At 42.7% G+C, this 14,392-nt stretch overlaps 1 protein-coding gene across 1 annotated transcript in view; it reads right to left on the reverse strand.

Annotated features, from left to right (window-relative positions):
• Positions 1–1,156: 1,156 nt before the first annotated feature.
• Positions 1,157–14,392, reverse strand: part of LOC117957202 (ectonucleotide pyrophosphatase/phosphodiesterase family member 2) — a 58,567-nt gene continuing 45,331 nt past the window's right edge. Inside the window, exon 24 of the mRNA XM_034892799.1 lies at positions 1,157–1,774. Within this exon, the coding sequence (XP_034748690.1) occupies positions 1,604–1,774 (171 nt within the window). The 3' untranslated portion in view covers positions 1,157–1,603. The remainder of the gene's footprint in view (positions 1,775–14,392) is intronic.

A 14,392-nucleotide genomic window follows, 5' to 3' on the forward strand; every position in this document is an offset into this window, starting at 1 on the left:
GACGGTGTTGTGTCATTATGACTGTGTAGTGTCATTATGACGGTGTTGTGTCATTATGACGGTGTTATGTCATTATGACTGTGTAGTGTCATTATGACGGTGTTATATCATTATGACGGTGTCATGTCATTATGACGTTGTAAGATGGTGTTGTGTCATCATGACGGTGTTATGTCATCATGACGGTGTTATGTCATTATGACGTTGTAAGATGGTGTCGTGTCATGTCATCATGACGTGTCATGTCATCATGACGGTGTTATGTCATTATGACGTTGTAAGATGGTGTCGTGTCATGTCATTATGACGGTGTCATGTCATCATGACGTGTCATGTCATCATGACGGTGTTATATCATTATGAGGTTGAGAGACGGTGTTGAGTCATGTCATTAGGACAGTGTCATGTCATCATGACGTGTCATGTCATCTTGACGGTGTTATGTCATTATGACGTTGTAAGATGGTGTCGTGTCATGTCATTATGACGGTGTCATGTCATCATGACGTGTCATGTCATCATGACGGTGTTATATCATTATGAGGTTGAGAGACGGTGTTGAGTCATGTCATTAGGACAGTGTCATGTCATCATGACGTTGAGAGACGGTGTCGAGTCATGTCATTAGGACAGTGTCATGTCATTATGACGGTGTCATGTCAGTCTTATGCACATCCCTCCATATAAAGTGTTACCGCGTGTTGTTTTAAAGGAAAGGTTTGCCATTTTGGATTAAACTAACGAGATGTAACATGTTAGCTAGTGAGCGTTAGCGGTGTAACCGTTGGACAGAGCCAGGCTAGCTACTTCCCCTGTTTTCTGTCTTCATGCTACGCTACGCTAACCAACATCTTCTCATCTAACTGAAGAGAAATCGGTGTCGTTTCCAAAATATCAAACTATTCCTTTGCAAAACCACAGCAGCACTGCTGCGAGTTAAAGCCCATTAACTACACGTTACGTTACCGCGGACTATTTAGCAAAAACCATGCTGCAGACTTTCAGATTTTTGAATGTATTTTTCCAGTTTTTGTCTTCTGCTTCTCTCCATCCAGCGTAGAAATGCATTCTTCCGTTTGCCACGAGAAGTCCTCCCGATGATATTACACCTTTTTGGCTAAAAGAATTACAGACAGATCGGCTGATGCGAGTGATGCAAGGTTCAAGAGTCTTTTATGAGTAAGAAAAGACACATTCAAAAAGGTTTAAAATCTACAGCATGCAATGGACGGGCAGTAGGAATATAAAGCATACATTGTTTATAGTTAGGGAACTAAAAGCCCAATATAGTCCTGTATGTGTGCATCATGACGTCCTGTGTGAACTGGATTGAGTAGTGTTGAGAGTCCCTGTGCTAGCTTATTTTTGTGATAGTACTGAATGTTCCTGTTGTAATCTTCCCCTCTACTGCTTGCCAAACCATTCTCTTTTTAATCTTTTCAATTTTCCCTTTTTGCAAGCCCTTGTGGGGCAGTTCCTCAGGAGTGGAACGACGACGCGCCGGCTGTCATGCGACCATGAGGTACAAAAAACAAGGCGGGGGGCTTCTACAAAAGGGGGTCTGCATCCTGTTGTGTGTGCGTCTGTCCGTCTCTCGGTGCGTCTAGTCGTCACTCTCGAAGGTGTGCAGGTAGGTTTTGAGGCTCAGCGTGCTGGTGAAGGTGAGGTTGGTGGACCGGAAGAGGTCCAGGCCCGTCAGGATCTCCACGTCTCGGACTCGGGCCGTGTGGAGCTTCAGCAGGTCTTCCACCCACTGGGACTCGTCCTCTACACTCTGCAGGGACACAGACAGGAAGTGGTCACTCACTGTGGAGCACAACTGTACTTTGTTTTAACATATCTGTACTTTATATTTCTGAAAATATCTTTTCAGTCCTTGCAATTCTGTTTTCTTTCTGGGAGGGGGTGGAGAGAAAGGGGGGTGGAGCGGAGGGTGGCTTATGGGGCTCCAGCCCCGAATGTTTTCTCAAAAGCCCTGAATCATTTAGGCCTTTACAGAGTCTGTAGCGGGCTCCTTAATGAAGCTCGATATTGTTCTACGGGTACCCACAAGTAAGGGTTCAATCCAGTTCAATTTTATTTATAGTATCAATTCATAACAAGAGTTATCTGGAGACCCTTTACAGATAGAGCAGGTCTAGACCACACTCCAGAATTTACAAGGACCCAACAGGTCTAGGAGTTTCTTCTAGAGCAAGCAACAGTGAGACAGTGGCGAGGAAAACCTCCTTTTAGGCAGAAACCTGGGACAGGCCCAGACCCAGACCCAGACCCAGACTCTTGGTAGGCGGTGTCTGATGGGTCGGTTGGGGTTTGCAACTATCACCTGGGGAAATGTAACTACATGTACATAATGTGAATTGATCTTTTTAGTATTTGCAAATCGGTATTGAATTGTGAGCCTAAAAATCAATATTGAATCAAATTGTGACATTTTCTTAACCGTGCACCCCCCAACCCACGAGTCTCCCCTTTACAGACACGCTCACTTCATGATAAGCCAATGCACTAACATGTTTCCCCCAAATGAACGGTGTCTAATCTAGTATCAAGCGGCTTGATAAATAGCACATAGCTGCTGTAAACGGCAAGAACAATACTCTCCACAAGGAGCTGCCCCTCCTAGGTTCTGGCTCCACATCTGGCTCCCCCCCTGTGGGGTTAGGGGGCAGACTGGGCAGAGGAAATCTGTAGAAAGTGTCGGTGCAGTTGTGTGATTTGCCACATTTGCGATGAGGTCTGGCGACGTCCGGCTAGAGAACGGTCCTGCTGATGTCATGCCGTGACCACGTGGGTTTTACTTTGGCGGGAGTTCAGACGGACTGCTGAGGGAACTCGTCCTGGTCTTTTGAAACCAGAGAAGAAGTGTATTTTTCATTACCAAACCTCGAAATTCTTGGAAACCACTAGCAGATTCTGCAACTGGCAGCTCCCTTAGGTGCAACACAAAGAAGCTATTGTATGTTGTCCATTTGGCACACAGCAGACACCGCTAACATTCAGAGGAAGTAGTAAAGGTGCTTTCATGCTATCTCGTTACTTGGAAAAAGAACAGAGGCCGTTGTGTTGCCCCTGCTGTGATTTGCCCTTCAGTCTACTTACTGTCTATTAAACAGCTGTACGTAACCGTTGTAATTAATCAGCCTGCCCTCAGGCTCTCTAGACCTAAGAAGGGGTTTTTGCTTGGAGTGAGCAATGTGTTCAGATCGGTATTCACTTCTCGTTAAAGCTGCCAGGTAAAACCGAAACAGAAGGGATTTTTAGGCTTATTCACTGAAGCTGCTCCCATCCTTACCGGTGCCGTGGTGGTAAAACGAGCGTCATGCGGCAGCGACACTTCAGTTTGGGCACAAAAGCTAATAGTTAGGTCAAAGAAAACGGTTGTGGTTTGACTGAAAACACTCCAGAGGACTGAACGTGCGTGTTTCCATCCACCCAGACCTCCTCCCTACCCAGTCCGGAGCAGTTCTGAGCCATAAAGCTCCTTCGCTGTCCTAGTCCTAAACTACTAGAAACACCTAAATGGGCCCCACTGTCCCACTGGGTCACATGTTCCCTTTAATGTGCCGCCCAAACAGGGCGTTGCTGCTGTGTTATGGAGCTCCGCAGTGTTTAATGCATCAAAATCACTTTTGTAGCCAATCATTGACTTATCCCAGACGGGGAAAAATAAAACACACTGTTGAATTTCGTGTGTGTGTGTGTGTATATTATATATATATATAAAAAATATATACATACAGTATATGTATATATATATATATATAAAAAAAATAGATGCATTATGAACACAAACTGTCTTTTAATCATTTTTATATAGTTTTAAGGCAATGTTTTAACACTTCTTTTAGCAACTGTATAAATGGGTTAAATCTTTGAAAGCTCATGAAACACAAACTATATATATATATATATATATATATATTTATATATATATACACACACACACACACACACACACACTAAATAAAAAAATGGAAAACTGGGTTTCCCCCTGTTTCAATGGGTTAAATCTTTGAAAGGTCATGAAATACACCACACACACACACACACACACACACACACACACACACACACACACACACACACAGTAAATTTAAAACTGGGTAACGGGGTCTCCCCCAGTGTATTGAGAGCTGTGTGGCCCATTGGGCCTAAGTTGCCCCCCCCACTGTGAGTTATTTTTAAGATGTTTTTTAAAGCGACGTTACGGCTCGGTTGAAAGCATCATCGTGGTCATACTTTCAAATGTCCAGTTAGCTTTTAGCACTGACTAAACGTACGGCACTACTGTCTTAGAGCTCATTTAAAAATTCTGTTACCGCAGAAACTACTGGGCTCTACATTACTGCTGCCATCAGACCCGGTTTCTGGAGGAAAACCCTGTCTGTGGTCTTGATTCTCTACAGCAACAATGCTCAATCAGCCTCTTTTGGAAGCAAAATCTGAAACTCAAATGGCTTTGTGGTGCTGTGGTGATGTTATGTCATCCAAAAGCCACAGGTCAGATGGTTCCTACTGACACTCTTATGTTCCTCCCACACGTACTGCAGCTCAGTGGGTGCAGCCAAAACCTCCACCACGCTGCTGAAAGCACTTAACCGCCCACTGGGAACCGGGACACCGTGATCTTGGATGACTGAGCCGATCTGGAGACAATGTGCCGTGACAGCAACAAAAACGTTCTCTTTAGAAAGCAACTGGACCAAAGCCAGATCACTCCAACTGTATCAGAGCCTTTCATCGAGGCATTGTTCAAGAAACAGTAGCGCGAACTGTGATGTCTGATTTATGTTCCGTCTAGACTAAAGGTTACCAGATTTCTCAGATAAAATCCGGGGACATTTTCAGCTCAGAAGCGTATTTACCTTCCAAACAGGTCATGTTTTTATTTTTGTAAAACTCAAAAACAGGGAGAGTAGACCTAGAGCTGGTCTCTTTAGGGGATATTTCCCCTTGACATTGACCCAGTATTAGACAAGATTGACTACACACAACCCTCTTTGGCAAGTACACATCTCTACTTTCATTAATTTTGGGGCGTCTTATTTAATTTTATAGCATTTGTAAAACAAATGGAAGTGTTTTTGAAATAGTATTGAGTAAAAGTTGACATATTCCAGTCTGTGATTATCCATCAACATCCATTCCTTTAATTTAAGTCTAAATAATTCCTAATTTCTGCTTTTCTAACTCAAACATTAGGTATAATTTCCTATAAATGGGGTTTATTGACCATAAATTAACTGTAAAACTAATGTCAATAAGTTAGTGTTACCCTAGTGTTGAAAACGTCAAAAAAGAAAATGACAAACATTGAAAAAAGCGTCAAGAGTGTTGAAAAAGGGACCAAATCATAAGAAAAAGTTTGATAAAAAGTGTCAACAAAAATGTTGATTTTTGAATTTTGACGGGAGGAGTATTTAGAGTATTTACAGTATTAATGTATTATCCTCTTCTACATGTGCTCGACACACTGACTGAAATTAAAGTGGTCCACCGGGAGCCAGACTAGCAAAAACGCCCCCCCCCCAAAAAAAAAAACGTCCCTATATGTCGACAGATGCCACACTGGTCCATTTCTCTGGCTCTGCCCCGACACTGAGGGGTTATGGGGAGGTATTTTCAAGGCTCTCTGTTCAGGTCTAGCAGTCCCAGTTGATCCAGACCCTCTTGTATCACTAACTGGACTTGTTTCCTGCTGGGGGCCATGGGGTAGTGGCCTTTACGACCCGCCTGAAGGATGCTGCTCCACCCTCGGGAGGGATTCCAGCCAACTGCTGCTATAACTCCAACTATATTCCAGTTTAATGACGTTAGTTCCAGTGAGAGAAGACAAAATGTTCTTTGAGGGGAAAAAAGAAAACAGGAAATGAACAAAAGAACAGTTTTAAATCAGGAAACTGGTGGTTGTGACCCTGAAACAGGCAGCAAGACACTTGAGTGATTCATTTTTTTGGACGTTTTCAGTCTGGGATTAAAAGGTCAAAATAAACAGTTTAGTTTAGTCGTCAAAAAAGAATTAATTTTGAATTTTATTTAAATTCATCAGTCACATAACTTGCCAAAAAGGGGATTTATTTACTTTCCAGGAATTTCTCCAACTTTTTATGACTACACGTGCCAAAAAGGGCTTTAACAGTTGGTTTTTATGTTCAAAGAAACATCAAGTATATCAAATACATTTTAAAGTATTTTTACACACATTTTGATATAACATGTAATCAATATGTTTGAGTCGCCCTCTCAGTGTCCATCAAGAGCATGTTTGTCTCATCTGATCGATAATCAGTTATTTATTTATTTCATATTTTTTGTTTTTTTAATCATTTCCCATTCATGTTGACAAAGATGTTTTTAATCAAACTCCAGAGACATTGAGATAAAATGTTGTAAAATATTTGGTAACACTTTACCTGAAGGTATCTTCATAAGAGTGACATGACACTGTCGCAAACGCTGTCATGAACGTGCGTTCACAACAGTGTTCGCGACAGTGTTGCGCGTTCACAAGTGTCGTGTCACTCTTATGAACGTGCGACCCTGTCGTGCACGCCCTGGACACTGTCATGATTGTGCATTCACAACAGTGTCGCGCGTTCACAAGTGTCATGTCACTCTTATGAACGTGCGACCGTGTCGTGCACGCCGTGGAGACTGTTGTGCACGGCGTGGACACTGTCGTGCACGCGACAATGTCATAAAGACTGTTGTGCACGCCGTGGAAACTGTCGTGCACGCCGTGGACACTGTCGTGCACGCGACAATGTCATAAACGTGCATTAACAACAGTGTTCGCAACAGTGTCTCACGTTCACAAGTGTCATGTCACTCTTATGAACGTGAAACACTGTCGTGCACGCCGTGGACACTGTCTTGAACGTGCATTCACAACAGTGTTCGCAACAGTGTCTCACGTTCACAAGTGTCATGTCACTCTTATGAACGTGCAACACTGTCGTGCACGCCGTGGACACTGTCATGAACGTGCATTCACAACAGTGTTCGCAACAGTGTCTCACGTTTACAAGTGTCATGTCACTCTTATGAACGTGCAACCCTGTCGTGCACGCTGTCGTGGCGAGATGAACCCGAACCCTAACCTCGTGACAAAACTGACAAAAACTGCTATGTCATGACCATTTACGACTAGTTAATAAAGTTTCCGACGCGTTCATCTCATGTGGATACAGTCCAGTGAAGTGCAACCCAATATTTTAATCTGGTTTTACACACTCTGTGTAAATTGCTTTTCTACGTGACACATGACCTATGCCCGTGTTTTCATGGCTGGATTTGGTAATCCTCACACTGAAGCTCAAAGACCGGATGCTCCTGCATGACCAAAGTGGTTTTCCCAAACTGTATAAGCTCCACACCCACACCCACGGTAACTGCCACATCACATTTGCACGCCATCGTGAACGGAAAAGCATCCTCTATTATAAACAACAAACACCTGGCAGCCGTTGCACTTATCTCTACAAGCAGCCCCGTATCTGGATAACACAGCTTAGTTCTGATTTGTCACGAGTGTTTTCTTTGTCTGTTTGTCGGGCTCTTCTGCAAGAACGAGCAGAACAGGTTGTACTGTTGTCCTTTAATTAAAAACCCGTCTGGAGGAGCTGATAGCAAATCATGGCACGTAGATCAGGAAAAACCATCCGTCTTTGTTCAATGTCCTTATTCATGTTATCTGCACACATCCAGCAATTAAAGGGTAACTATGGTTTTTTTTCAACCTGGACTCTATTGGCATTTTTCCACTGCCTGGTATCTGCTCGACTTGCCTCTACTTGCCTTTTGTTTTTTTGGGGGAAAACCTGCAGACTGCTGATTGGTAGGAGAGAATCAGGGGAGGGGGGGGGGGGGTCCTAAACAAACCTGTGGTCCAGCTTCTTTTGACACTTATGTGTCTTCTGGCAAACAGCCACATGCCCAGACCCAAAAACAACACACTTGTTATGTGTGTCACGGCAGTTTGCGGCTACGACAACCAGCCACGGCTCACCTCACGCATGAGGCGGGACAAAACCTGCGATGGAAAAAAAAGGGGACGGGATACCGCGATCGAGTCGAGCAGGTACAATTACTCTAAAAACTACCATGAGTTCCTACGTTTTAGTGTCTAAGTGACCGATGGGAACAACAACCTCCGACATCGGTCCGGTATCAAGCGAGATCGCTGCAGTCGGCGGTGGAGAAACAAGCTGCAGTGTAAGTTAACAGGGCAACGGTCCAGCTTGTATTTACCTCCACAAAAGTGCTCGTTTTGCCATTGAAAGGCTCACGTTGATATTCTGAGTGTCAGACGTGCGTTTGTTTGTTCTGTAAAGTAAAAAATAAACTTGTCTTTTACTTTAATTTTCAAAAAGGTGAAAGTCCTGTACCTGTAGAGGGCACCTTTAACCCTCATCCTCGGGTCAAATTGACCTGTTTTCCTATATCAATGTTGTTTTTAATTCCCCAAAATAACATGATTGATTCCACACAACGCTCTTTGGCAAGTACAAATCTCTACTTTCATTAATTTTGGGGCGTCTTATTCAATTTTTATAGCATTTGAAAAACAACTTGAAGTGTTTTTGAAATAGTATTGAGTAAAAGTTGACATATTCCAGTCTGTGATTATAATCAACATCCATTCCTTTAATTTTAGTCTCAATAATTCCTAATTTCTGCTTTTCTAACTCAAACATTAGGGATAATTTCCTATAAATGAGGGTTACTGACCATACATTCCAAAAATAACTGTAAAACTAAAGTTAATAAGTTAGTGTTACGTAGCGTTAAACGTAAAAAAAAGTGACAAACGTTGAAAAAAGTGTAGAAAAAAAGACAAAAACAGAAGAAAAAATTAAAAACAATTAAAAGCCAAAACAAAAGCCGATGATTTTCAATTTGACAGGAAGACAACACGAGGGATAAAATCAGAGCTTCTATTCTTCTACTCAATTAGTTTAAAATCAGCCTTTACTCAGATTTAACTAAGCTGAACCTCAACAAAAACCTTGGGACTGCTCCTGGGCCTGACAGATCACACACACACACACGCGCACACACACACACACACACACACACGCACACGCACACGCACACGCACACACAGTGTAAAAGGTTAAACATTCCCACTCACTCACTTACTCACTCACCCATTCTGCATTCAGTTGACATTTAGTTGACATTTAGTTGACATTTAGTTGACATTTAGTTGACATTTAGTTGACATTCAGTTGACATTTAGTTGACATTTAGTTGACATTCAGTTGACATTTAGTTGACATTTTCTAGCCCGACGTATACTAATGTTGCCAAAAGCAACATTAATTGCCCCATAGCGACATATGTCTGAGTGGCGTTACATGTCATGTTTTTTGCAACAGTTGCAAACAAAAGAAGTCTTCAAAAGGTCAGTGCACTCAAATATATATAAAAAAGAGAAGAAGCTTTAAACTGCCTTTCTAAGAGCATTGTTGTGTAACTGTGTACCGTGAAAACACTTCCTTGACAACACTGTTCTTGGACTTCTTGGAAGGTTATTAATCCTTTTTTTTTTTCATAATCTTTTATACGATGGATCGTTATGCTTCCCAGAGCCTGCGAGCTTCCTGGCATCACGTTCGCTTTCTAGACACAACAAAAGTAAACAAGCAGCTCCCAGTTCCAAGGAAGCCGTGCTCCCCTGCAGCGATGCATACTTTATGAGGGGGATTGTTGTTGGCGGGGCTGTGTGGGGAGTCTGGGGAAGACTTGGATGCATGCAATCGTCGGGTGAAAGAAAATGGGATGTTAATCAATAAGATAAAGCAATAAACACATGCTATTTCACATCCTTTTTGAGCGTTATTACTCCCATGTCTGTCTAAAACATTGGAAACGCTAAAGGCAAATTATACATACATTACACTCAAAAAGCTAAAAGATCAAACTTGCTAAAGAAGTCTAGGTTAAATCTAAGAAAAGCCATTTAGTTAGTGTTGAAGCCATATTGAGTTAACATTCATGTGGATTAGGGGGTGTCCAAAAACGGCTTGGGGGCTGCACCTAAACCCTAATAATAACTTGAGGGAAAACCCTGACTTCTGCTTATTTAGGAGACCCTCAAACAGCCCGGATAAATGACAAAGTGACTTCTCTCTCTCACTTCCTCGAGACACAGCGATGTGTCTTACAGTGCCCCGCCACAATAAGATGTTCAAGGATTAGCGGTGAAACATCGATGACTTGGGGTCCCCGGCTGATAACCACGCAGTCAGACTTCCTTCGGCTGCATCCTTTTTATAGACGTTGCTAATCTTAATGAGATTATACAAGGGGCGAGTAGGCTTCACAACCAAATTATGAATAAAATTCCTTTAAAATCCCCTGCGTGGGGTGGACCTCGTAAAGACAACAAACAGGAAACCTGCGTCTGTTACATAGAATGGGCATGTTATGAAACAAATCCCCTTTTCTGGGATTTAGGGTGTTATTTTGGGGTCTCTGGTGCTTCCACATAATGTTGTCAGACACTTATTACAATATTAAAATGAGCCTGTCAGCGGTAAAACGACCACTTTTGTGACAGTAAATACCAGCTGGGCCATTGACCTATTACCTTACAATGTAGCCCGTTTTGCAGCTGCCGATTGCAGCGATCTTGCCTAACCCGTTTGTGCCGTATGCTTCGAGCCGACGCGTCACATCTACCGCCGATTACTGCGTTGCGTAACTCTGAGCCTCCTGCCGGCTGCTGCGTGGCGCAGCGCTCTGTCTTCGTCGGTCTTTTCATGACGCGTGCAGCAGAGAACGCGCTGTCATTGGTTCAGATACACAGGAGGCGGGTCTTGTTGGCTATTTAAAGCCACGTGACCACCAAAATGTACCGTAGTTTGTTGAAAATCACGTCAATCAACCAGATATCCACGTGCGTTTGTATATGAATTTTTGAGAGACGAGTAAGAAGATGTCTCCGACAGAGGAGGAGTTGGACAGCGAGGGCAGTGACGTTGAGGTGGAAGATAGTGAGGAGTTTGGGAGGGAGGAGGTCTTCATCATAATCTACGTCTTCCTCTGTCGGAGACATTTTCTCGCTCGTCTCTCAAACATTCATAAACAAACACACATGTGTGTCTGGTTGATTGACATGATTTTTAGCAAACTACGGTACATTTTGGTGGTCACGTGGCTTTAAATAGCCAACAAGACCCGCCTCCTGTGTATTTGAACCAATGACGGTGCGTTTTCTGCTGCAAGCGTCACGAAAACACCGACGAATACAGAACGCTGCTCCACGCCACGCAGCAGCCGGCGGGAGGGTCAGAGTTACGCAACGCAGTAACCGGCGGTAGATGTGATGTGTCGTCGCGAAGCATCCGGCACCAACATGTTAATACTGGACCAACATTAAAGGTTGTTGTTCCCATCAGTCACTTAGACTCAAAAACGAACACAAAACAAAACAAATGATAAAAATAGGGCCCGGGTGGACAAGCTCAGAACATTGCATTTGCATTCTAATGGGCCTTGTTGGCGTCCTGTGTTTGTGTTGGACTTCCACAGCTTGCTGTTGTGCTGAAGTGGGCAGAAGTGGGATTGGAAACACTTGCATATAAGGAGATTTAAAGAGATTGGTATGTGGGGACACCAGCGGTTTTCCAAGGAAACCCTGAAATGTTTTAGCTGCACATAAGCAAGAAAATAATCATAAGTGAGCTGCTTATGTCTTATGCTGCTTATGCTTTCCAAATAAGTTAAAGCATCCCTAGGAAGATTTTTCTTCTAGTAAGGGATACATGAAAGCATTTCAAATCGTTTGATGCCCAAATGTCCTATGGGCGTGATTCAAATTTGTCTGTTGTTTGAGAAAGTTGTATTGTTTAAGTGAATGTTTGCTGAAAAATGTTTACACCGTCAGTAAAGAAAGCAATTTTATTCAAAATATAACTTGTTACACAAGTATTCATGTAGCATGGATTGTAAAACACTATGGATTTGTCAATACAAATAAATATTTGTAGTAAAGTAATGTGGTGTATTGTTTTTTTGTTTTATGTAGTCTTTTTCACCTAAAGCTTAATTTTATATCAACTCTATAAGTGTTAAATGAAACATACTTTAAGTGTTGATTGTTAACACTATTAAGGAGTTCACATTAAAATTGACTCAAGGTTAGAGTTTGACTTTACTCTACGTGGGATTAGTGTTTAACTCCCACAGTAGTTAAGTTTAACTCCTGAAAAGGGTTAAAAGATCAACTCCTACCAAATAGTTACTTTAACTCTGCCCTAGAGTTTATTTAATTGTCTCACATGTGCACCCAAATTGAGTTGATTTGAACTCCCAGAGAGTTTATTCCAAAGGCAAAAATGTGCTGTGTATCAAAATTAACCCTCCTGTTGTCTTTGGGTAAAACTTTACCCGTTTCCAAAGTTTTTTTTTTATATCCGAAATAAAGGAAGTTGAAATACGGGTGAAAATTGATGAAAAAGGCGGCATAATCGATACAAAAAAATTCAAAAATATAAAAAAACTTTGTAAAAAGCAGCAAACATTTTTAGATGAGGGGAAAAAAGGGAAGACAACACAAGGGTTAAGATCTGCGAGAGCTAAAAAAGGGACTTAGTTGTTACGACGCCATTTAATTAAGTCCGAACTACGCAGGGAAAACACCCCGACGTCTAGACATGTGTCCCCTCTAGAGTGCGGATCGGGCCGGATTTTTCTGTCCGAGCCCGGCCCGCGTCCGACACAGTTAAAATCGCATTTGTTTCTCATACTAATGACACATGTACGTTTGTTTGTGTGGAAAGCCCGCTTTTATTAAGCAAGTGTAGGAAGGCATTGGGAAATGTCAACAGATGAATGTGCTGTATTTAGAGCGCATCAATGCACACGGGGCAACAAGCGCCATTACCTACATAATAAGCTGTTTTAAATTCTAAATGTTCATCGCCTTATCGCGCTGATGTGACCGAGCCAGACCCGAACCCGAGCATCCATTCTAAACATCTGTCCGAACCCAGCCCGACCCGTCGGGTACTGTCGGGCTCACAGACGCCGAGACCTGTCCCCCCCCCTTGGAAAACACCCCGTCTTTTGTTCAAGCAGCTATCACTTTTACATGTTTATTCACGCGGTGCCCTGTAACAGCTGTAAAGTATAAGATCAGCCTTAGAAGGTAGGTTGGGACCAAGAGGTACAGGACTTTCCCCCAGGAGAGGGGGGTTCCAGTCCCATTTCAAAATAAAAGTAAAAAGAGTCTTTTTTAACCCCACACCTAACCCAATTTGATCCCAAACCTCAATCTTTTTATAAACTTAACTAAGGGGTTTTGTTGTCTACACCTAACCAAACTGACCGTTTCACAGTGTTAACGACATGTTTAAAACGATGACATTATATTCTCTAGGTTAGATACGAGGACCCAAATTGCTCATGTGGGTCGCATTTCCTGCTACGACTAGGGGGGCGCTCAATTATCAACCGCTCCTACGGGTCGTACTAGAGGGAAGGGAACCAACAACCTATCCCTCTGCCTGGTTTGGAGGACTTGTTGCCGAAACCGTGCTGACTGGAAAACAAACCACAAGCTAAACATGACTTGTAATATCAGAGGATAAAACCAGACTGGATGTTTAGTTTAACAGGGCGTCTATAATTTTGTACTTTTAATGTCACTTAACTGGGGAATCTGAGAAAACACCCTATGCTTTACCTCATCTCAAAATCACTCATATTAGACAACCCCATATTAGAGCATCTGTGCCGCCAACACAGCACGGGTACTTCAGTCGAGACACTGCTTTCATTTCCTGCTTCTTTTCCCCTTTCTGTTTCAGTCCAGACCTATTGAGGCTGCAGTGGGGCTTAGGAGGGGACTTTTAGGGAATATTGTTCATATATTGTTCATATCCTAAGGGCCAGTGACTCTGTCTGACTGTCCAGATTCCTGGACAGAACACAATAAACGGTAATACGAAGATTGACACAATCAGTTTCACAATCTGCGTCCTCACGGCAAACTTATGAGACAATAAGCTGAGTTATGGACTAAGGATTTGACTTCTGCTCGCAGAGGAAATGATCAGTCTTCTGACTAAAGTGGAGCAGAACTTCAGCCATCAACTCAACTCATGACACCATGTACTGCACGCAGACAGACTGCTGGATTAGCGAGGTTTTTCATCTAATTGCAAACTTTAACTTGTTCCCATGAACTGAGCTAGATGCTTATTTTAAGCTCATATGAGGTTTGGTGACGCCCACTTTTTCTAAATTGATTCTCTTTAAATCCGACCGTCTGGACCTGGGTGCGGACTGAAGGGCGGGAAGCTCAGGTTTAATTCTGTAAACCAGCTGAACACACACACACACACACACACACACACACACACACACACACACACACACA

The sequence above is a fragment of the Etheostoma cragini genome, chromosome 14 (genome assembly GCF_013103735.1).
Source record: "Etheostoma cragini isolate CJK2018 chromosome 14, CSU_Ecrag_1.0, whole genome shotgun sequence".
NCBI classification, from domain to species: Eukaryota; Metazoa; Chordata; class Actinopteri; order Perciformes; family Percidae; genus Etheostoma; species Etheostoma cragini.